This window comes from Callospermophilus lateralis, chromosome 13 (assembly GCF_048772815.1).
Source record: "Callospermophilus lateralis isolate mCalLat2 chromosome 13, mCalLat2.hap1, whole genome shotgun sequence".
Lineage (NCBI taxonomy): Eukaryota > Metazoa > Chordata > Mammalia > Rodentia > Sciuridae > Callospermophilus > Callospermophilus lateralis.
In genome coordinates, this window is record NC_135317.1 from 77,898,149 (window position 1) to 77,921,728 (window position 23,580).

A 23,580-nucleotide genomic window follows, 5' to 3' on the forward strand; every position below is an offset into this window, starting at 1 on the left:
GGGCCCCTCTTGACAGCCAGCCTGTGATCCCAGCCACCTCTAGTAAGTCTCTTGCAGCAGGGCTGGATGGTCCTCCCTCTCACATCTCAGCCTCGGGTCTCCCTCTTCCTCCCGCATCCTCCATGTACACAGCAGGCCCCGCCTCTGCTCCATGCCTCACTTCTCTCCCCTTCCGTTTCCCCCCCAGGAGGACTCGGCCCTTCAGCCACCTACAGCTCCAACAGCCCAGCCAGCCCTCTCAGTTCCGCCAGCCTCACCAGCCCCCTGAGCCCCTTTTCACTGGTGTCTGGCTCTCAGGGGTCCCCCACCAAGCCAGGGTCCAATGAGGTAAGCTGAAGAGACGGAGCACAGGTAGGCAGGGGAGGGAGGGGCACATCCTCATTTCCCTAAAGTCCCACGAAGTCGGTGCCCATCTCTTCCGCAGAGGCTCCAGTCCCAGTGCTTTGGCCCTCTCTCTAACGGGGTCATTCTCACAGCTGGTCGCGTGGCCTTCCTCTGCATCTGCTCTCATTTCCTCCTCAGCCCCCTTTCGGCTTCCTGAGCACCAGGATAGTTAGCAACCATCCCCTGCACTTGACCAGCAGGCAAACCCGGGAGTGTTCTGGGGGTGGCCGGGTGCAGGGTCGGTGTGGGAAGCGGTTTCCGGGTCAATCAGCAAGTGCTCATGAGAGCTCTGGGCAGCCAGGGAGGGGATCAGGCCCTCTCGGGAAGATACTCATGATGACCCAGGTTCCCTCATTTCACTCGGGGAGCCCAGCATCCAACAGGGACAGACACTCAGAGTTAGCAAACATGGCGGTGTTGTCTTGGTATGGAGCCCTGGGGTTCAGACTGTAAATGCCCTGAATACTCCAAAGGAAGGGAGGGAACCAAAGGCAGGTGGAACTTCAGCTGGGCCAGTGAGCATTTGGAAAGGTAGAGGGACAAGGAAGAGGTGTTGTGGCAGGAGAGCAAAGGGAGGGGAGTGAGGGGAGAGTTCTGGAGAAAAAGTGGGAGTCGGGGGAGTGGCAGGCGGGTGGGGGCTCCGTTGAGGAGGGCCAGGTGGAGCTTCCGCTGTGGAGCTGGTGCTCTCTCTAGGCCCGGGGAGGGATCCCACGTCCTGGGCCCATCCTGCATTTCCTGTAATGATGATGTCTGGCTCTGCTAATGCTCTTCTCTCCTGCTCTCACAGTGGCTGCTCTTGCTCCTCCTAATGCTCTGGCTTCTCTGACACAGGAACCCGGCCCACCTCGGCCTCCCCTCCCCAAAGCCTACGTTCCCCTGGAGTCTCCTCCCACCGTCCCTCCACTCCCTAGCGAGAGCCGCTTCTGGCCATACCCCAACTCCCCTTCCTGGCACCGCAGTGGCGAGACAGCCAGGGGTCAGGTACCCAGCACCCTTGGGTTCTGGAGGGTGGGGACAGTGGAGAACAGGGCAAAGGGCCAAGGCCAGGGGTCAATGCAAGGCCCTGGGGTTGTTTTCCTCACTCATTTTTCCAAAGCTCAATTACCACTAGGCCCTACCCCATTGGACTCTGGGATAAAGAAAATATCTTGAGAGTCACAGGTCACCTTTCCCCTTTTTGTTCTCTGTGGTCAGTGGGGAAATGAGGTGCTGCCCCACTCTGACCCCAGGCTCACAGGCAACAAAGGTTGTCAACGCTGATGTCATCATGCCCCACTCCCTACCAACACGACCCCCCAAAGGAAATTGAGCAACACTCACCCCCAGTGCCATTCCAGTCCCTGTCCACCTCAGAGCCAGCCTTTTGTGTTTCCTTTCTGCCTCTGTCACGTCTTGTCTTCTTTGGGTCTGAGCTCTTAGAGGGGCCCTCTTCTCCCCTGATGGGGCCTCTTCTCTCACCTGGATTCCTAGCCAAGATCCAGGAGATGGGCATTAGGCTTGGAAGAGGTCATGTGGTAAGACATCTGTGCCTAAAATTGGAAATCCATATGCTCATCTAAGCTCGGCTTCATGTAATTTGTGTAACTCTTGAGAGTTCACAGTGAGGTGCACAAAGCAGCTAATGTTACCTGTATTTGACGGGCAAAGAAAGGGGATGGATCTTACCCATGCTCTCCAGTTGGGCTAGAGCTGAGGTCTCTGACCCTTAGCCTGGCCTTTCCAAATTCTACTCACTGAGACTTGGATTATTCACTGTACAATGGGAGGAGGTGGCTCAGATGATATCCGAGGTCCCTTCTAGCCTCATGATTCTGTGAGCCCATAACTAATGCCCCTTTCCTTCCCCCAGAATCCTAGTACCCAGGCCCACTGGGTTCTGTTTGCCACAGTCTTAAGTGGAATCTTCAGGTTCCTCAGAGACTCTAGGCTTTGCAGCCCTCTCCTCTGGCCATTCCTTGACCCTGGCTCACAGCAAGTCTGTGCTGCTTAGAACTTGTCATGACAACTGACATGAGGGCCTCTCTATGCACCTTAATAAGCCCTTTTGGAGGCCCTAAGTGCTTATTCCCCAAGATGGCCCCAGGTTGATCAGCCTGAAGATGCATGGGGAGGAATCTCCAGTGCGTCGTGGCCCCTCCCCAACTGGCACACATAGAATCTCCCTGTTCCCTGTGGCTTACGAGTTTGAGCTCCAACCATTGCAAAATAAAGAAGTGTCACTGGGGGCCAAATTCCCAGCAGCCACTCTATCATCAACCACCTTCTCGTTCTTCCTCCCCAGCCCAAGGCAAGTTATGAGCAGAGCAAGAAAGACCCTCACCAAACGTCACCCCTGGACACCCCCAGAGATATCAGCCTTGTGCCCACCAGACAAGAGGTGGAGGCAGAGAAGCAGGCAGCTCTCAACAAAGGTACTTTCTGGGATATCTTCCCCCAGAGGTAAGGCTAAGGGTGAGAGAGGAGCCCTGGAGGCTCATTTAGACCTGAAGAGAGCGCTTACCCAGCTGGGCCTGTAGCCTGCTTCGAGTGAGACTGAGCCTCCCTGCCTTCCTGCTCGGCACGAGGCCCATGGGCTACTCTTGCCTCCCTGCAGTTGGCATTGTGCCCCCTCGGACAAAGTCACCTGCAGATGAAGAGGTGGCCCCGTCAGCAGTGGTGAGGAGAACAGCCAATGGACTCGCCAATGGACTGTCCTCCAGGGTGAGTCCATGACCTGACTCTCAGAACTGGTGTGGGTCTGTGCTGGTCTATGAGCCCAGGGCTGTGAGCGTCCACCATCTTCCCTTACTGTTCCAAAAATCTAGGACTAGGGGAGAAAGGTGTAGAGCAAGATCCCCTTTAGGAAGACATGTCAAGGGACAGGGAAGATGGACATAATAAATATAATTCCTAATGAAATTATAACATGCCATTGGTGAAATAAAATAGAGGAAAAGTGGCAAAAACCAGAGGTCACAGTCAAATGTGCTGACCCAAGGCAGGGCATCCGTTCCCTAGGGCTGCTGGGAATTTGAAAACTGCACACAAGGTGGTGTAAGACAAGTGTATTCTTTCAGTTTGGAGGCCAGAGTCTGTAGTCAAGGTGTCAGCACCTTGGACACTCTAAGGAAAAGTCCATTCCACACCCTTTCCTTAGTTTGTGGTGGCTCCTGGCAATCCTTCGTTTCCTTCTCTTGTGGACACATTAGTCCAGCCTCTGTCTCCATGTCACTTTCTCCTCTGGGTGTCTCTTTTTCTATATCTTAGAAGGACACCTACCATTGGATTTAAAGTTCACCTTAATTATGTCTGCAGAGACCTATTTCCAAATAGGAGGATCGTGAGTTCAAAGCCAGCCTCAGCAACTTACCTAGGCCCTAAGCACCTCAGTGAGAACCCTGGCTCTAAATAAAATATTTTTTAAAAGACCGAGGATGTGGCTAAGTGGCTCAGCCCCTCCGAGTTCAATTCCCAGTACCAACAACAACAAACTAATAAGACTGTAGTCACACATTGAATTATCTCAGGCCTATTTTAGGGAGGCTACATTCAACAACTGTACTCCCAAGTTTTATGCCATTCCTCTTGCAAAATCCATCCATTTCATTCCTAAATCCCCAAAAATATCTACTCATGGCATCAACTCTAAGTCTAGAATCTCATCTAAATATCATTAGCTCAGAAGTCCCAATTTCATCATGTAAGTCATCTTGATTATCAAGTATGTGTGAAACTCTATAATATGATCGATCTTGGGGCAAAATTCCTGTCTTCTTTTTTTTTTTTTTTTTTTTTTAAATTTTTATTAGTTATTGACAGACCTCTATTTATTTACTTATATGTGGTGCTGAGAATCGAACCCAGTGCCTCACACATGCTGGGCAAGTGCTCCACCACTGAGCCACAACTCCAGCCCCAATTCCTGTCTTCTTGTGAAACTAGAAATAAGCTAACCAGCTTCCAAAACACAATAGCGGGGCAGGTAAAAGGTAGTCATTCCTGTCCCCAAAAGGAGAAATTAAAAGGAATAAAAGAATTACTAGTCCCAAGTAAATCTGAAATTCAACAAGGAAAATTCCAGTAGGTATGCATGCATGTGTGCATGTATTTTTCAGTGCTGGGGATCAAAGTCAGGGCCTTGTGCATGCTAGGCCAGCCCTCTGTCATCAAGCTACACTCCCTGCCCCTGTTAGGTTTTAAGGCCTGAGAATGATCTGTGGCTCGCTAGCCTTCCCTCTGTATTGATGAGGGTTCTGTCCACCCTTGCTGCTAGGCCTGCCCCTCTGGTTTGCTTTTAGAGTCAGTCTTCCTGTGTGTGTGTGTGTGTGTGTGTGTGTGTGTGTGTATGTGAGAGAGAGAGAGAGAGATCTAGAGATTAAACCCAGAGTGCTCTACTACTCCTGCATCCCCAGCCCTACTTATTTTTATTTTGAGGCAGTATTTTGCTAAGACCTGTGTGTGGCTCAAACTTTGCAATTCTCATGCCTCAACCTCCCAATGTTCTGGGATCCCAGGGCCTGTGCCGCACTAGGCTCCTTCTAACTTTTTCTTGGCACAAGTTTGTGGCCAAGGAACTCTATTAGCCTATTTCCTACCTGTGGTATCCCAGAAATCTGACATTTTCGCCCCCCACATCTTTTATCTCTCTTTTATTATACATTAGCAAGCGTGTTTTTTGATACAACATTCTGAAAAGTACAGGTAGGCTCCTGGATATTTCAAGGGGATCCATGCTTCTAGAAGATTCTACAGATCCTTTCTGGATAATCCCATCTCTGATTCTGGTTTCTGAGATGGTGGATTGGATTCATGAGTCCCACACCTAATCTATTCAGCTAAGTCTTATCCAACCACATCTTTGATTGCCTTTCTTTCTTTTTAAAAATTTTTTTTTGTTATACCTGGACACAATATCTTTATTTTTATGTGGTGCTGAGAATCAAACCCAGAGCCTCACATGTGCAAGGCAGGCATTTTGCCACTGAGCCACAACCCCAGCCCCTGAGTGCCTTGGCAATACTTTTCCAAAAGGGAATTTTCCCAATTTAAATGAGAACCTCCCAAATAATAAAGTGCAGGTTTATTTCGGCCTAACCTCTCCTCCTTCAATTAATCTCTTTCTTCTCTCATTTTATCACAAGTGCAAAGAGAATCAGGCCACACCCTCACCACTTTGCTGGGGATCACTTCTAAGTTCTGCTCTCCACTCAACAACAGGACACAAATCAGCGGAGTTCCTGCCACTTTGTAACAAAGATGTCCTTTCCTCTACTTTCCAGTAATTTGTTCCTCATTTCCTTGCTAGACTTCTCCAGAAGCACCTTCAACCTCCATTTTCTATCAACTTTCTGTTCACGATGAAACTTGTATTCTCTAAAGACAACAGAAGCTTTCTCTTCTCTTCGTTTATATCACTTACTGGGTGACATAAAACCATAGAGGAGGGCTGGGGATGTGGCTCAAGCGGTAGCGAGCTCGCCTGGCATTCGTGCGGCCCAGGTTCGATCCTCAGCACCACAAACAAACAAAGATGTTGTGTCCGCCGAAAACTAAAAAGTAAATATTTAAAACACACACACACACACACACACACACACACACAGAGGGCTGGGATTGTGGCTCAGGGGCAGAGCACTTGCCCAGCATGTGTGAGGCACTGGGTTCTATCCTCAGCCCCACATAAAAATAAATAAATAAAGGTATTGTGTTCATCTACAACTAAAAACATTAAAAAGAGAGAGAGAAAAAACCATAGAAATTTAACTCTACATCATGTACAACCAGATGAACGAGAAGTTATACTCTGTTTATGTATGATGTGTCAGAATGCAGCCTACTATCATATACAACTAATTAGAACAAATGAAAAAATATAAAATATTTTACAAACTTTAAAAAAAATAGAAATTTATTCTTTCATTTATATGAAGTTCAACATCAAGTGTTAGCAGGACTGGTTAGGACTGGTTCCTTCTGGAGGCTGCGAGAGAGAATCTGCTCTGGGCCTCTCTTCTGGTTTGTGGGTATTGCTGAGAGTGCCTGGCATTTCTTCTCAGGTAGGTGGGTCACTCTGATCTCTGCCTCCATCTTCCCATCTTCTCCTCTACGTCGTCTTCTTTTCTGTCTCTTATGAGGGATACCTGTTACTGGACATGGGGCTGCTCTGATTCACAATGATTTATACTTCAAGTAAAGTTATATTCACGGTATCAGGGGTTAGGACTTTTTCCTGTCTTTTTTTTTTTTTTTTTTTGGTACCAGGAATTGAACTCAGGGGCACTCCACCACTGAGCCACATCCCCAGCCCTATTTTGTATTTTATTTAGAGACAGAGTCTCACTGAGTCGCTGAGTGCCTCGATAAGTGGCTGAGGCTAGCTTTGAACTTACCAGTCTCCCAAGCCATTGGGATTATAGGTGTGTGCCACCCTGCCTGGCTTAGCCTGTCTTTTGGGGACCACTGTTTAACCCACTGTAGTCAGGCTTCCCATAGAAGGGAAACCTGGGCAGGAGGTGAAGCACCTGTCCGAGCCTTATTTCCGCACTGCAGCAGGAGCGCCCCAAGAGTGCCGTGTTCCCAGGTGAGGGCAAGGTCAAGATGAGCGTGGAGGAGCAGATCGACCGCATGCGGAGGCACCAGAGTGGCTCCATGAAGGAGAAGCGGAGAAGCCTGCAGCTCCAAGCCAGCCCTGCCCCTGAGCCCAGCACCCGACCTGCCTACAAAGTGGTACTGTGCTCCCTGCCCCCACAGGCCCAAGCCTGGCAGCTACCCACACTGCCAGCTCTCAGGCCACGGCCAGCCTGTGCCAGGAAGGTTGGGAAGAGGGGAAGATGGGAGAACCCAAGCCAGGCTCCTGGGATAACTGGGGGGAGGCTTCTCACCACAGGGCAGAATATTTCCTGTTTACCTTTAAAGAAAACTAATGCACCAAAATGATTATTTTTGTTGAAATAAATTATGCAAAGTTCAGCTAGTGGAGAATCCACCACTAGGGCACCACTAGGGCACATTTCTGGAGACTCCTCTATGTGCTTAGCATGGAGCTGGGCATCCTGAAGACCATAGCAATGCAGTTCACAGATCAAGTCGTTTCATTCAAAGCCTTTTAACACACTGGGTGCAGCACGTGAAGACAGGAGACAGCAGGGTTGGGAGTGGCTAGTATTGGCAAGAGATATGGATGAGACCTTGCAGGTGGGCAGGCTTTGGGAAACAGAAGGGAAGGGAGAGGGCTCTGCAGTGGAGGACGGTGGGAGCCATGGGGTGGCAGTCAGATCAAATGTGCACTGATCAAGGACAGTGAGGGTATAGGTGTGGTTAGAGCTACCTGGAGGCATAAGTAGCAGTGGTGGTCACCACAGGGCTGTCCCCTAGGTGCGCCGTCACCGTAGCATCCACGAGGTGGACATCTCCAACCTGGAGGCAGCCCTGCGGGCAGAGGAGCCTGGTGGCCAGGCCTATGAGACGCCACGGGAGGAAATTGCCCGGCTTCGGAAAATGGAGCTGGAGCCCCAGCACTACGATGTGGACATCAATAAGGAGGTGGGTGGAGCCCCCAGCGGGGAGACCCTGGGAGCAGATCAAAGGGGTGACCCCAGCGTCTCCACAGCTCTCCACCCCAGACAAAGTCCTCATCCCTGAACGGTACATTGACCTGGAACCCGACACTCCCCTGAGCCCCGAGGAGTTGAAGGAGAAGCAGAGGAAGGTGGAAAGGATCAAGACGCTCATTGCCAAATCCAGGTAAGCAGGTCTGGGTGGATCTCCACTGCCTCTGCCCTCCCTGGCACCGAGAATACCTGGGGCACTAGATGTCACGGGGGCACTGAGCCTCCCAGGGTAGAGCCAATGGAAGCGTGGCTCGAGGCAGCGGGCCGGACTCAGGAATCTCGCAGGGGCCAGGATGCTGCCGGGGGGCCCTTGAAAGGCCCGCGGGGCTCACACACATACCATGAAGGGTTGCCCTCTGCCGATCTCTTTTCCCCTTCAAGGCTGCCCTAAGTGTTCACTTGAGCCTTTGAATTCAGTTGAAAACATCGAGGCAGGGGTCCCAACTGTTTTGCCAGGGTCCCACTCACTCCTAGGGACAGCCTTGCTGGGCACCGGATATATCCTGGAAGGTCCCTGGCCCTGCCCGCCAACCTCAGCCTGCAGGCCACCCCAAGCCAGTTGGACCATGCTGTCCCTCCCTCCATGTCTGTGTGTCTGTGCCTCTTCAGTATGCAGAACGTGGTGCCCGTCGGCGAGGGGGACTCTGTGGACGTACCCCAGGACTCAGAGAGCCAGCTGCAGGAGCAGGAGAAGCGGATTGAAATCTCCTGCGCCCTGGCGACCGAGGCCTCCCGCAGGGGCCGCATGCTGTCTGGTGAGAGGGGCTGGGCCTCGCTCGCTCCACCAGGGAGACCAGCTGACCAGGTGTAGGGGAGGAAGTGCTGAGCTGCCAGGGGGGCAGGGACAGAGGTAGGAGGCTAAGGAGATGTTCCCCGAGGTCAGGGTGAGCATTTGTTGAGCACCAGGTACTGTGCTAGGCCCAGGGGAGTGGAAAGGGGCTGGCGTTGCTGATGACCCTCTGAGCCAGTTCATGGAGGAGTGGTCAGAGGCCAGCAGGAGCACAGGGGCCATTCTGCCTAGGCAGGTCAGGTAAAGGCACAGAGAGGAGCGATAATGCAGCTTGATGGGAGAGGTATTTGCCAGTTGGGGGAAAAAAACGTCAGCTATTCCAGCATATCCTTTCCCTGCCTGTTCTTGCTAAATGCAAATAGGAAGAATAAAAAAGAAGAATTTTTACACAAAGAAGCAGTCAAGGAGTGGAAAGTCATATAATCACCTCCTTGGCTGCTGACCAAACCCAGTTTCCTGCTAAGTAAAGGTGAGGATGAGGAAGTGACTTCACACCCTTACAAAGGTCCCAGCTAGACGAGGTAGGGGTGAAGTCACCAGGATTAGCTTTTGGTTAGCTGCAGACAGTGTCCCAGAACAGATGAGGGTGTGATCAGGCTTTGAAGAAGGAAGTCAGTTCTGTATGAATGGGAGGGTAAGGGCAAGTCACGTAGACTGGAGACTGTCCCCTTCCAGACAAAGCGAACCTTGAAGGCCCAGTCAGGAGGGAGCTGTGGCTTGAGGTGACTGGTATAGGAGAGTGGGACTGCTGTGCAGGCCACCGTTACAGCAGTTTGGGCAGGACACAGGAAATAAGCGGATGAGAATCATGGCAAGGGACACCGAGGCAAGGAGGGAGGTTCCAGTTGGTGATTAAGAGGGGCTCCAATTCTGGTGCTCTGAGGCTCTGTTTCCTCATCTGTGAAACCCAAATCAAAATGCCTACCGCAGTTCAGGCAGCATGAGGGTCAGAAGCGAGGTGTGCCAGGCTCCTAGCACAGTGCCTGGCACCTAGCACTCAATAAATGCCAGCCAGCGGTCGTAGCCGTGATAGTGGTAGTGGTGTTAGTGACACTGGTGGGAGTAGTTGAAATAGCAATCATTGGCATCAAAATGGGAACCACTTGTTGGTTTTCTAATTATTTTAAATATGGCTATTTTCAGAAATCAGAGGGTTTCAGGCCACAACAAAAGGTATTTAAGTAAGCCTTAAGGAAGAATCTGCCTGTCAGGTTTGGATGAGCCAGGTGTGGTGGCACATGCCCGTAATCCCAGTAGCTCAGGAGGCTGAGGCTGGAGGGTCACAAGTTCAAAGTCAACCTCAGCAACTTAGCAAGGCTATAAGCAATCTAGTGAGAACCTATATCTAAATTTTTTTTAAAAGACGGGGGCGGGGGGGGGGCGGGGGCGCTGGGGATGTGGTTCAGTATTAAGTGCCCTTGGGTTCAATCCCCAGTACTCCACCCCCCAAAAAAGAGAGAAGTTTAGGCTGGGTAGCCAGGGAAGGCTCCCCCAGGTACTTCAGGGACAGGCTGTCTGCTGGGCCAGAGCTGAGGGGAGGAGAAGGATCGCTTTGGAGCACCTTCCTGCAGCCAAAAGGCAGCAGAACCAGTTTGTATGCAAGCAGGGAGGCCTCTGTTAAACCTTCCTGTAGTTCAGCTGCAAAATGAACTTGACCCAAGATCAAATTCCACATGCTCTGGGCAAAAGGCAACTTCCTGTTTCCAGAGGGCAGAGCACACAATGCTGTTGAAAACCCCACTCTGCCCTGTCTCAGCCCCGGCTCTCTCTGCTGCAGCTCCCCAGCCCAGGGTTCCGTGAAAACAAACCCGCCCAGCCTATCTGATTTCCCCCTCCACACTCTCGGGCTTACATTTCAGGGTCTGTGTGCTGAAAGCAAATGGTCAACTTGCTTTTGCCAAAACCCCAACTATGTGAAAAATGGCTGTGGTAGGGCCAGACCTCAGACCTAGCTCACTGTCCCCACCAATCCTGGCCTGCGGCCCAGATCCCCCAGAGCAAAGGCTGGTCCTGGGCACATGCAGCGTGGGCATTAGGTTCATGACCAGGACACAGTGGCGGGAGTGGAGAACTGGGTACAGGTCGCTAGGACAGTGAGCAGCAGACACCTGTGCCTGATTGTGGGTGTGCAGCACAGGTAGTGTCTTCAGTGGTGAGTGTGGTCAGGTTTGCAGCTCCTCCCAGTACGCAGAGTCAGGTGTGTGCTACGTGAGAAAGTGTGGTATTTCAGAGTTTGTATGTGTGGCCCATCGTGTGCAGCGTACGTGTCTGGAATGTTTATGGAAGTGTGTATTTGTGTGTATTCAGAATGTGCAGCGTGTGGGTGGAGAGAAGCTTTGAGTGAATAGAGAAGTATGTATGTGTGTGAATATGTGTGTGCAAAACGTCCCTAGGGGTTGGGTGGAGGATTGTTTTTTACAAGTGGTGGTTGCACATGAGTGTACCATATACAGGTGGAGGTCGTAGTTTGCGATTGCATGTATTTATGTGTGATTGGTTTTTTGTGCAGCACAGTGATGAAGCCTATTGGTGTGTACACTGTGTACTGTATGTATTACAAGATTGTGATCGTGTGTCTATGCAAGATGAGAGCCAGCCAGTCTCCTGGATGTGATGCAACTAGTCTTCTCTGCTTGGATGTGGAACTTAGGACTACACACATTGTACTATTCCATCTGTCCAGTACATATTGGCCACATGGAGGAATTTTAACTATTTTGATATATATATTTCTAGTACAGATTTAGCATTTTTCTGCCTTCTTAAAAAGGTTATATTTACACCATTAACTTTTCTTCTTCATTTCATATCATTGTAAATATCCTTATTTTCCTTATTCCTCTATTAAATGGATGCTCTTAGGGGCTGCTCTAAATCTATTTGTAGCCATGCAAAGTGTTCTCCTGTTACATTTTTAAAGTTATTATGTTTACTTTTTACAAAAGAGTTTCACTCTTCAGTTGTACCTTCTTGCAGATTCCATGAGGCTCTCAACTGTTCTCTCTCTCTCTCTCTCTCTCTCTCTCTCTCTCTCTCTCTCTCTTCCAATTTTCTGGTTCTAATCTGCAAGCCAAAACCCCAGCAAGACAACACCTACTGGAATTGTGTATAAATAAGACTAACTGGTCCGGTGTGGTGGCACACGGCTGTAATCCCAGGAGCTCGGGAGGCTGAGGCAGGAGGATTACAAGTTCAAAGCCAGCCTCAGCAAAAGCGAGGTGCTAAGCAACTCAGTGAGACCCTGTCTATAAATGAAATATAAAATAAGGCTGAGGATGTGGCTCAGTGGTCTGGTGCACCTGGATTCAATCCCTGGAAGCCCCTCCCAACTCCATCAAAAAAAAAAAAAAAAAAAAAAAAAGACCTGGACTCTGTCAGGCTCTCCCAGGAGTCAATTATAAGAACCCCATTTGCATGTACATGGTAACATCTACTTGGTTCCCTTGAGATACTCCTTGCCGGCTGGGTGTGGTGGTGCACACCTATAATCCCAGCAACTCAGGAGACTGAGACAGGAGGATTGCAAATTTGAGGTCAGCGTCTGCAATTTAGTAAGACCCTCAACAACTTAGCAAGACCTGTCTCAAAAGAAAAAACAAAGGGCTGGGAATATAGCTCAGTGGTAAAGCTCCTGGGTTCAATCCCCAGTAACAAAAAAGTTAAAAAAAAAAAAAGATTCCTGGGCTGGGGTTGTGGCTCAGTGGTAGAGCGCTCACCTCGCACGTGCGAGACCCTGGGTTCGATCCTCAGCACCACATAAAAATAAATAAGTGAAATAAAGGTATTGTGTCCAACTACAACTAAAAAATAAAATTTAAAAAATGAAAAGAGATTCCTTGCTTAGTTGTTTAGGTTTTGGCTGTCAGAGTTGAGATAACTTACCATGGGATCAGTGATGTGAATATGCGCGCAAATGGATGTTTGGAAGCATTTGTGAATGCATTTGTACATGGTGTTACAACTGTGTGTTGGGTCACATGGAAGGACACGGGCTTAGACATGCACAGACATTCCCATATCTGAGTTGTGTGCAAGGAGTGTAACTGTATGGTGTTGCCAAGTCCCAGACCCAAGCTGTGGATGGCGTGTAGGCACAAACTCCCTGTGAGAGCTACGTTGGGTCATGTACACACGTGGCTGTGGGCAGCTCTGCAGTAGCGAGAGCTACAATGGCCCTTTCCTTTGCCCAGAGGTCAGGAAGCTGATGAGGTCCAGGCCGGGGTGGGGAGCAAGGGACTGGGTTCCATTCAGCATTGCATCCCTCTTGGTGGAAATGCAGTGTGACCCTGGCTGAGGTCTGGTTCTTCTCTGAGTCCAAGCGGGGACATGTTCTCTGCCATCCTCCTACACTGAGGATGCGTGAGGTTCCGGTGACTGCATAGCGCTTGTCCCCAGGGATATGACTCTCCTTTTCATTGTCTTTCCACTTTGCTGTTCTCAACATGGAATGATAATGATAATCGAGTAGAATCCCATTAATCCAAACGTCCCCATTTCCAAGTTTGCGACTTATTCAAGGGTGGACTGCAGTCCGCCTTCACCTGTGGACGCAGTGAAGGTCTCAGGTGGTTGCGGGGAGTGCATTTCTGAGCCTCCCCCCATGTCTAGGCAGACCTTGCTTTCAGCCTATCAATCAGATAATGTCAGGTTCATGGAACTGATTGCCATGGTGGTCCTTTCTCTTCTATATCTGCTCTGACGGTTGGATTATTGAGATTTTACTGCACCATGAATCATTATCTTTAGTGATGCCACCATATATAAAGCGCCACATCCTCTTTCTCACTGCACAATGGTGGAGAGGTATGTGACCCTCCCACTGTGTGGATGGGAAGGGAGCCTTTGGCCCAGGGAGGGCCCAGCCTCACCCACAGTCACACTGGTTCTTGGCAGAGCCTGGATTTGGCCAGGTCTCCTCTAGGGCCTCACTCTGCTCCTTGGCACCCTGGGAACAAGGGCAGCTTTGCCTCAGCTTGAGCAAGCTCCCAAGCTTGGCTCTTCTCTGCTTGCCGCCCGCCTTGCTCCCTGCCCGAGGAAGGGCCTCGCTTGCTCTGGGTCCCCAGCCTCGCCCCCACCCCATCGCCCCTATTCACTCCCCTGTTCATTTCTGTTTCCAGTGCAATGTGCCACCCCAAGCCCTCCCACCTCCCCTGCCTCCCCGACTCCACCAGCCAACCCCCTGTCGTCTGAATGCCCGCGGGGCGCCGACAGCAGCCTTACCATGCGGGTCTGAGCTCTGACGTAAGCACTTTTCTACTGTCCTTCACCCCCACCCCCAGGGAATGGGTAGGCCCCTCCCATCACCCCACGGAGCCCCCTCCCCCTCCCACCCCACCCTGCATTGCTTCTCCCCATCCCAGAGCCCCGTGTGCATCATCCCTCCCTCCATCTGCTTGAGCCACCTGCGTGGCCACCCGGGCAGTGCTGGCTGCAGGCTGCTGGCGAGGCTGCTTCTTGGAGGTGGTGACGCCTGTGGGCTTCGCTTCTCCAAAAGCAGAAGGGATGGCGCTGAGACTCGCCCCTCTGCTATCGGGAAGGCACTTCCCTGGCACCCCATCCCTGTACCTCCATCTCTGTTTCCCTGACCCTGTGCCCCCACCTTATACCCCCACCCGTGTTCCCCCAACCCATCACCCTCGCCTCTATCCTCCTGCCCCTAACCTCCCACCTCCATTCCCCACCCCATACCTCTCACCTCTGTTTCTGCCCCGTGTCCCACCTTGTATCTCCCACCCCTGATTCCTCTTCCCCTGCTCCCGCACCTCTACTCTCCCGGCCCTTACCCCCACTCCTGTGTCCCTACTCCATACCCCTGCTCCTATGCCCCCACCCCATGCCCCTCTCCTGTCTCACCACCCTCCTCCCACCAGCCAGCCAGCCAGCCTTCCATCTGTTGAGATCCATGGCCATCCTGCCACAGAACCCTCACAAGCCCCCCAGAAGCTGTCCCATGTCTCCATGTCCCAATCTTACTGTGAATGAAAATGCCTCTGGTAGCCACAGCCCAGGGCTGGTGCCCTTCCCTGCCCCTAGCACGGCCACTCACATCAGGCAAGTGGAAGAGACCTCCTCTCCAGAGCGGAGGCCCTCCCCGGGGCTGCGGGTGGGCAGGCTCCAGCAGGTGTCTGTGCCAGGGCTTCTTTCTGCCCGAGGAGGTTGGCTGGAGGCGCCGCCGCTCTGCGTTTCTCTTCTCACCCCGTTTCTCTCTTCTCTAGTGCAAGCCCTGGCCGAGGCCAATGCTGTGAAGCTCCACAGGGCCACCTTCTGAAGCGTCCTCTGCCCATGGAGGCCCTGGCTCCCCACTCTGGCCCCCCGACTCCCATGGGAATGCCACCGGGAGCCAGAACGGGGTCGGGGCTGCTGCCACAAGGAACGCGGATGCCTTGGTCTCGCACCTGCGGCGCCTCGCCCTGAGACCCTAACCACTCATGCCGTGGTCATGCGGGGCCTGGACAGCGCTGTGGAAGTGCATCCTCTCCGATGCCCGAGTTGCAGGGAGCCCCAACCTGGCCCTGGCTGACATCATGGTGGCCCTCCTGGCACATTCCCTGATGGAGAGTGCACCCCGGTGGAGAGTGGACCCTTAGCCATCTTAGGTGAAGAGGAGGTGGACCCTCTGCCTCTTGGAAGCCCCGCTCAGCACCAAGGACGGCAGCTGTCATCATCCCCCTCCCCGCCTGCCCCAACTGTGCACGAGGCTTTGACACATCTCCGCTGATGGGACTTCTTGGGGTTTGGTGGAGACCAGTCACCCTGCTTGAGCCAAAGACAAGAGGAGGAGAGATGGGGAGAGGCTCCTGGGCTCCTAGAGGGGACAGTGCTGGCTGTGAGAGAGAACAGCAGGTGTGCGCATGTCTGAGAGCAGGTTGGGAAGGAGGGCAGCGAGGAAGGGAGAGATCCTCAGAGAACGGGGAAGGGGAGGAGGATGTATTCACAGGCAATGGGGACGGAGGAAAATGGGAAGGTGAGTCAGGATTGGCTTCTCCACAGCGGAGGCTCCTCTTAGTGCTGAGTGTAGGGCTAGACGGTCATCTCTGCACCTCCACCTCATCCCCAGGAGCATCAGGGCCCCGGAGGACCCTCCAACAGGACACGTGTGGTGCCTCAGCTGGGATGCTTGTGGGGGACCAGGGCATGTGGTGAAGGGGAATCGGGGAGTGGCAGCCTGAGAGAGGATTCTTCCTGGGTCAGGACCCGCTGTCTGCCTCTCCCTTCTGGGATTGGGCAGAGGGAAGAACCTGTCCTGTGTAGGGTGTGGTCAGCCTTGGGGCCTTAGCTAGCTAGTTTCTTGTCCCATCCCGCCTAGAAAGTTCTATGGCCCAGCTGAGTATTTCCCCCAGGGAGAAGGAATGAGGGGACCCTACTTCTCGTCCCAGGTGTCCCAGAGGAGGGTCAGCGGAGGCTGGACTCTTACAATCCACCTACCAGTGAGGCGGTTGGGGATTGGCAGAAGCAAAGCATTCCTCTTCTGCTCCACCCACCTTGAGATGAATGTAGCCAGGGAGGAGGGAGAGAGGGCCAGCAGAAGTCACCTGCCCCTGAGCCTTCTCTGCCAGAGCTGCTGCCCAGAGACTTCAGCCTGACCTGCAGCAGCCCCACGAACAACTCCTTCATCTCCACCAATTCCTCTCCACTCCTTCATGGCTGGGACAGTTACTGGTTCATATGCAAGTAAAGATGACCATTCATTCAACAAATATTGATCGAGCACCTTTTATGTACTGTTTAGGCACTGTTCTAGGTGCTTAGAAAATTCTTGGGCTTCTGAGGGTCGACAGACTGGGAGGATCTCCCCTAGCTTTACTTCTAGCAGGCTTTTTGAATAGGCTCCTTGGCTACTTTCCTATCTTTGCAGATCAAGCACTCCAGATCTGTCCTTTCTCTCTTACAGACTGGCAGGTGGGATTGGCTTCCAGATCACCCTCTTGGCCCACGTTCTCCTCCTTCTGTAAGAAACAGATTTTTCAGGCCTTCCCTCCATGCCTTCCTCTCTGTCTCCTATATTTTTTTTTAAAGAAATACACGGAAGATACCAAGAAATTACATCGCAACTCTGCCACCTCTTTTCCCATTATTTCACAAAGCTGGCTCTTTATGTTGCTTTACATGCCTTAATATATGTTTGATGGAGATGATACATGTTGGAGGTATCTATGTGACATGTTTGTTTAGATGTCAGTCCTTTCCTTGGCTCCTGCCTAGGCCCATTTTCTCTCCGCACCATTTCCTAGCATGTCAGGGCTAACCCCCCTTGCCTTTTTGATCCAAAGAAGGGGAGAGAAAAGACTTATTTTAAGACAGATCTATTTTATGCTTTTGTTTAAAAAGCAAATCTATTTTCAAAATGTGCAATGTCTGAACGGGTTTGCCGGTGATGTGAGGGGACTGCCCTAGGTCCCAATCGAATGCCCTTCCCTCTTGCCCTGTCAGCTCCCTTCTTTCCCATCCCCCAGTCGGCAAAGGGCTGGCCCCCACAGCTCCCTGGAGAGCACCTTGCCAGAGCAGGGCATTCCCTTCGGATGTCCTGTCTCAAGGATGACACTGTCAACTCTCCATGGCGGACCAAGGGTCGTCAGGTGTGTGAATCTCTCGAGGGAAATGTTTACAGTTGTATGCACAAATGGACTCCCACGCAGGCGCACCCTCCTCAGCTGAGTTCCTGGACCATCTCCCTCCCCTCCACGCTCTGCTGGAAAGGGCAAGCAGTTTTGTGGCAGCCTGTGCTAAATGGCACTAAGGAGGTCATCGATGGACCCATGCTATGTGCAAAGCCCAGAGGAGGTGGCTCTGTGCCATTCCTGGCTCTTTATTGCAGACACATTCAAGTTCCTTGAACTCCTACACTTTGGTCCCTCCCTGTTCTGGGTCACGTCTGTGGCATCTGTCTCCCTCTGTGATCTTTTTCCCTGGAGGCTGTTCTTAGGGGTGACACCTCGGTCTGGCATCCAGGCTGTGAAATCACCTTCCTTGCTGGGGAGGGTCCAGCGGACCATGGGACATCTCAGCCTTACCCAAGAAACCCCCTGGGCTCTAGCAGGCTGCTGCTGAGACCCTGAACTCTGCCAGCTCAGCCTTCCAAACTGCTTGGTGACTGTCAAAATGAGCAAGGAGGCTTTTGCCTTGCAAGGATTTGGGCAGGATGGGAGTTTTTGTCCATATCTAAACACGAGAGTTTTGGGGTTTTGCACAGAGCTCTTGGCCGGCATTAAAGCCCAACCTCCAACTGTGGCACTTGCTGGCACTCTGTGCCCAGCTCAGAGCATCTTGCTGTGAACGAACAGAGCCCAGATGGAGACCCAGGGCTAAGTGACCGTCCTGGGGAAGCTCTGGTTACGCATCTAGGGCCTTCCCAATTAGCACATTATCTCCCTGATCAATAACCAAGAGGCTGCACTCGAATACTGCTATTGTCACTTTAAAGAATTTTCTGAGGTTGCAAAGCTGTGCACAAGCTCTTCTGCCTTTGCAAGAGGCATGTTCTTGGGGCAGGGCTGACTACAGCAAGATGGAACGACTTCCTTACCCCTTAGGCACCCTCCACCTGGCAGCTCTTAAAACTAAGGAAAAATATAATATATAAATATATATACATACACATATATCTATTTATGCACATATTGGGGCCAATTTGATTTGCCTAGTATTAGACAATAAACCATGCAAGGAAATTTATGATCTCAGTGTCTTTATTTAGTATTAAAGTGACCTTAGATGAAGAGTTAAGGTTAGATAAACATGAGGGCATCTCTGTCGGGACCAAGCAGCTGTAGCACCCCCTTAGCGTCTGGCTAGCTGAAATAGCATCTGTCTATTTCGCCCTGACTGAAATAGGTGAGAGCTGGTTCCCTCTTTTCAGCAGAATTCTTAATAGATTTAGGCACTGGAGAATACCTGTGAGTTTTGCATTTGTATCTTGCAAGTTTGTTAAACAACAGGAAATAAAACGAATGGTTTGTACACATGGTGTGCGTGTCCACTCCCTATCCGTGCCGGCTTCAGTGTCTAGGAAAGGGGGGCAGAGCTGAGGGGCTGGGATGGCCTGGAAGCCTGTCCACCCTCCTCCCCAGGCTCCGTCTGCGCTCCTCAACCTACCTCACAGGCAGAACCTAGAGTTCTGGAACAGTGCCCCCTCCCCTCAAGCGGGGGAATAGTGGTCTGTACTGACATCAGTGTCTTCGTTTCAAATCAGGTGACCCTAGATCGGGGCTTGTGCTGAAGTGTATCAGATGCTTCAGGCTCAGGCGCCTTCCTTGATTTGACTCTGAGTCAAGGTAGGAAGGTCGGAGAAGAAAGTGAATTGCTAGCCTTCCTCAGTCTACACGGTGCCTCAAACAGCTGCTTTGGGGTGGGGGTGGGGTACAGTTTGGGGGAATACCAGAAGATCACCCCTGTTCTTAGCAGGCCTCCATCCCTTGCAGGTGTTTAGTGGTTTCTCAGTGTGTACTCTACAGAATGAGTCAAGAAGCCTGGTAAATTCTATGTGGTGGACCGTGGAGAGGAAAAGGAGCCCCGGGTAGTGGCAGGCCTAGGCCCGATATCTGAAAATAGAGTTGCAAGGCAAACTTCCCCTGATTCCTGATTTGGGTTGGTTTGACTTTGACGGCTGACGCTGAGTTCTGGATACCTGTTGTCGCCCTAAATCCCCAGCAGAGTGGGCGTTCATATTGTGGGTTTCTCAGCATCCCCAGGGGAGCTGTAAACCCTGATGATTCCTTTGTGAATCAGGGACCAGATGTAGACTCAAGATAGACACCTTGGAGAACTTGGCACTTGACAGGGGTCCAGGCCTCTATCTGCAGTCCCCACCTGGTAGAGCCAGCAGCAGGGGCTTGGACAGGAGGTCACTGAACCCCATGGACATCACTGTGTCCCCAGCCAGCAGCTCTCCTCTCCTGGATCAAATGAGATTGTGCCAGCAGCAGGTCCTGCCAGTTCCACCTTCTGTCCCCGATCCCCATATGCCAGACTGAGGTTTCTAATAGGGGTCAACAGGCCCTTTAAGGAGTGGTGTCGGGAACACTATGACCATGACCCTGAGGGTCAGGCAGGCCACCAGGGGCAGCCCCGCCCCGCCCCTCCTTGCCAGCAACCCTGTGGAATGGGCGCGCTGCCGCGTGAGGTGACTTGAGAAGGCGTGTGGCGTGCTGCTCCTGGTCCTGCTGCTCTTCAGTTTCCTGGAAGAGGAAGATATCAGCCACCATCTTGAAGAGCCCTCAAGAATGTCAAATGAGGAAACAGTTGGAAAACACTTTGAAAGCTCAAATTCACTTACAATCGTGAGGGAGCAGTGGTGGCGGTGTGGGAAGGCCCCGCGCCACCTTCAGGGGCCCATGTTTTCCAAGTCCACCTTCACGGGAGGAAGACTTCATCAGAGCTGGCTGAGAGTCCTCTGAGGTGTCCTTTCCCTGCTTGGTCCTGTGCCCCGAGCCCCAGGGAGCTACCTCCCCAGGACTGGTATACCCCTTCCTGAAGAGGTGGGCTGTGGGCAAGGCCCTCTGGGCTCAGCTCCAGTGCCCAGAGAACCGAGAGGGTCAGTTCTCCTGGGTTCATAGGTGGGCCCATGGCTGGGAGTAGAGGTTGGAGGGTTCCTAGCCGCTGCTCTATACCCCTGTGGGAGCACCCAGAACCCTAATTTGAGAAGAGAGAAGTCTTTCATGGCACAGTGTATTAATGGTGAATTAATAAACAGCAATAGTAGTTATACTATAATAGTAAGGACAATGGCTTATTAATAGTAATGACAATGGCTTATTAAGTGTCTCCCACTTGCCAGATACAGTTCTATGTGCCTCACATGTAGGTACCCACCAATCCTCCCATTTCTCTATGTAATTGGTGCCATTCTTGCCCCAGGGACTGAGGCTTGGAAAGGGTAAATAGAATGTCCAAGGCCTCATGGAGTTGGGACGGAGCCCAGGTGCTTTGACCTTAGAGCCCAACCTCTCAACCTACCAGGGGTTTCAGTCGGAGTCAGACCGCCCCCTAGGGGGCATCGTGGCCATATGCAAGAGAGCCTTAGGTATCTCAACAACTGAGGGCAAAACTCTTCCTGGCCTTTGGTGACAGCAACATACAGGACAGATTTCCAAAAGAAAGAATCATCCCACATCCTGCACAGCTTTAGAATGTAGGACTGGAATCATGTATACCTGGACAACTGGATAAGTCAGTCCTACTTTATAATACTACTGAAACATTTTTATAAGCTTTTGAGTGTTTAAAAGTAGTTTGTGAGGTAGGTATTTTAGCATGTGCCTATAATCCCAGTGGCTCAGAAGGCTGAGGCAGGAGAATCACAAGTTCAAAACCAGCCTCAGCAACTTAGTGAGACCCTGTCTCAAAATAAAATACAGCTGAATACGGCGGTGCAGGCCTGTAATCCCAGTGGCTCAGGAGGATCTTGAGTTCAAAATCAGCCTCAGCAAAAGCGAGATGCTAAATAATTCAGTGAGACCCTGTCTCTAAATAAAATACAAAATAGGGCTGGGACTGGGGCTCAGTGGTCGAGTGCCTCCTGGGTCCAATCCCTGGGACCATAAATAAATAGAACAAAAAGGGTTGGGATGTAGCTCATTGGTAGAACATCCCTGGGTTCAATCCCCAGTACCCTTCCACCAATAGTAGTTCATGAATGACTCAGGAAATTAGGGAAAAAGAGAAAAAAAGAAATAAAGAGTTCACCTTAAAATTATTAAATAATCTTCCCCATGCATTGGCCACACTTCAACTCTTATATGTTTGGTTGAACATTATTCCTGTGCAGTAGGGCGTTGCAGAACGGGCAGGGACTGGCTGAAATACTTAAGAGTGGAGAGAAGAAGTCACAGAATCAGAAGTACTTGAAATGTGGGAGATCTCACTGGATCTCCTTAATAAAAGTTCTTAGAAATTATTTCATATTCTCACCATCCTTTATACGTTTAAAGTTTCTGTTGCCTGAGGACAAACACCTATGTTGTAACAATCACATGCGGAAATGTCTGGGGGAGGAGTTGTCTGTTGTTTTCCTCTTTCTCCGACACCGTCTTGAGGGTCCGGATGCAATTGCTCTAAACCACCTTATCACCCTGCCCTTCCCGTCTCTCCTCTATTCCCGATCGTCCTTTGGAAATATATGATTGCCAAGGTCCTGGAGATTGAATTACACCTCTGCACGTGATGGCATTTCAAGACAGATGTGTGCATCTGTGATCATCTGTCAGGACCCGACTTAAGGTCACAGCACAGGAAGCTATTCTGACAACTAACCGTGTAAGACTCGGCTCCTCGGCACGTGCCTCGGACTTCTCCCTCATCTCCACTTTGCCATCTCTGTCTTGCCTTGCTTTGCCACACCTACTTCACTTAAGGTGACCTCCCTTTTTCTCGTTACAGGCAGCACATTTGGTCTGTTATCACCCTCCTCACAGGGTAATAACATTTATATTCTAGTGTTTACAAACTACTGCTTCATTTTATGTGTGTGATTTTGTTTTGTTTTTGCATAGAATGGCTTGAGTCTTCTATTTTTATTAATCAAACCCAAGACCTCTGGGCTGAGGTTGTGTGGCAGAGTGCTTGCCTCGCATACGTGAGGCCCTGGGTTCGATCCTCAGCACCACGTGAAAATAAATAGATAAAATAAAGATATTGTATCCATCTACAATTAAAAAAAATATTAAAAAAAGAACTGAATGTTCTCTCTGATATATGGATGATATCACAATAATAATAATAATAAGGTTGGGGGGGGATAGAAGTTCATTGGATTAGACAAAGGGGAATGAATGGAAGGGAGATTGATAGGAAAGACCGTGGAATGAATAGGACATAACTTTCCTATGTCCATGTATGAATACATGACCAGTGTAACCCCACACCATGTACAACCTCAAGAATGGGATCCTCATTAGAATAAGTTATTCTCCGTGCACGTATGTCAAAATACATCTACCACTGAGCACCTCTACCCCTTGGGTTTCCTTTAAGTTCTAACTTATTTATTTATTATGTGTAGGTACAAGCAATGTGCCTATTTCATTTGTGTCTTCTGATAAGTCTTGCCTGAGCATTTATATATTGAGAGATTATATTTCATTATAAATTATCCGTATGTTCCTTTTTTTAGTATAATTAGCTTTATTTTGGCTTTTAAATGATGTATGGAGATGAGTTTTATCACCCATGAACTTCATTTCTGGGTAAAGGGCACATTTCAGAGAAGATGTCGAGAACCACTGCTCTAAATTGGGAGAAAGGATGTGAGGAACCTTCTGTGCCCTCCTTTCTCAGGCCCACAGAGGAGGAGTGGATGTACCCCAGTCTACACAGCTGGTGAGCAGACTAGAACCAGGCCTCCTGAATTAATGGCACAGCCCCACCCTAAGCCAAATGCAGGGCTTTGTCTTCCATAGCTCAACCTCTCATTCCAAAGCTGAACACTGCTGGGGGAAAGGAGGTCACAGCCCTGGAGATCTGGCTGCCTTGTAGCACGTTTGTCCTGATTGACCCAGGTCTGGCCTTGCCATGGGGCCTGCAGCGTTTTACTCGGGTGCTTGTCGCCCCCTAGCGTCCCTCATGTGAATAGCACATAACAACGTTCAAGATGAATTTCCTGGTTCCCAGAGACCTGCGGATTTCAATGCTTCCCACACCCTCCACCAAACCCGTCAGGGATCCCCTCAGGCCCCAGTTCTTCCATATACAATCCAAATTTCCTAAAGGAGATAAAGATGGGAATGCTGAATTCAGCCTCGGGGCATGGAGTGGAGGTAGAAAGCGTGAGGAAGGTGTTGTCTTCTCTGGAAGCCTGAGTCTTTAAGCAGCGGCTTGTCTGTA

General features: G+C 50.8%; 1 protein-coding gene across 11 annotated transcripts in view; it reads left to right on the top strand.

Moving 5' to 3' along the window:
- The window catches only part of Plekha6 (pleckstrin homology domain containing A6), a 137,087-nt gene extending 118,439 nt beyond the window's left edge, over positions 1-18,648 (top strand). For 7 of the 11 annotated variants that reach the window (XM_076831720.1, XM_076831724.1, XM_076831725.1 and 4 more), the window contains 10 exons: positions 188-327; positions 1,216-1,365; positions 2,666-2,795; positions 2,978-3,084; positions 6,913-7,089; positions 7,738-7,905; positions 7,973-8,106; positions 8,583-8,728; positions 13,881-14,004; positions 14,979-18,648. In XM_076831720.1, coding sequence (XP_076687835.1) covers positions 188-327; positions 1,216-1,365; positions 2,666-2,795; positions 2,978-3,084; positions 6,913-7,089; positions 7,738-7,905; positions 7,973-8,106; positions 8,583-8,728; positions 13,881-13,996 — 1,268 coding nt within the window. In that variant the 3' untranslated portion in view covers positions 13,997-14,004; positions 14,979-18,648. The remainder of the gene's footprint in view (positions 1-187; positions 328-1,215; positions 1,366-2,665; positions 2,796-2,977; positions 3,085-6,912; positions 7,090-7,737; positions 7,906-7,972; positions 8,107-8,582; positions 8,729-13,880; positions 14,005-14,978) is intronic. The other 4 variants (XM_076831727.1, XM_076831728.1, XM_076831722.1 and 1 more) reach the window with 3 other exon arrangements.
- The last annotated feature ends 4,932 nt before the right edge of the window (positions 18,649-23,580 follow it).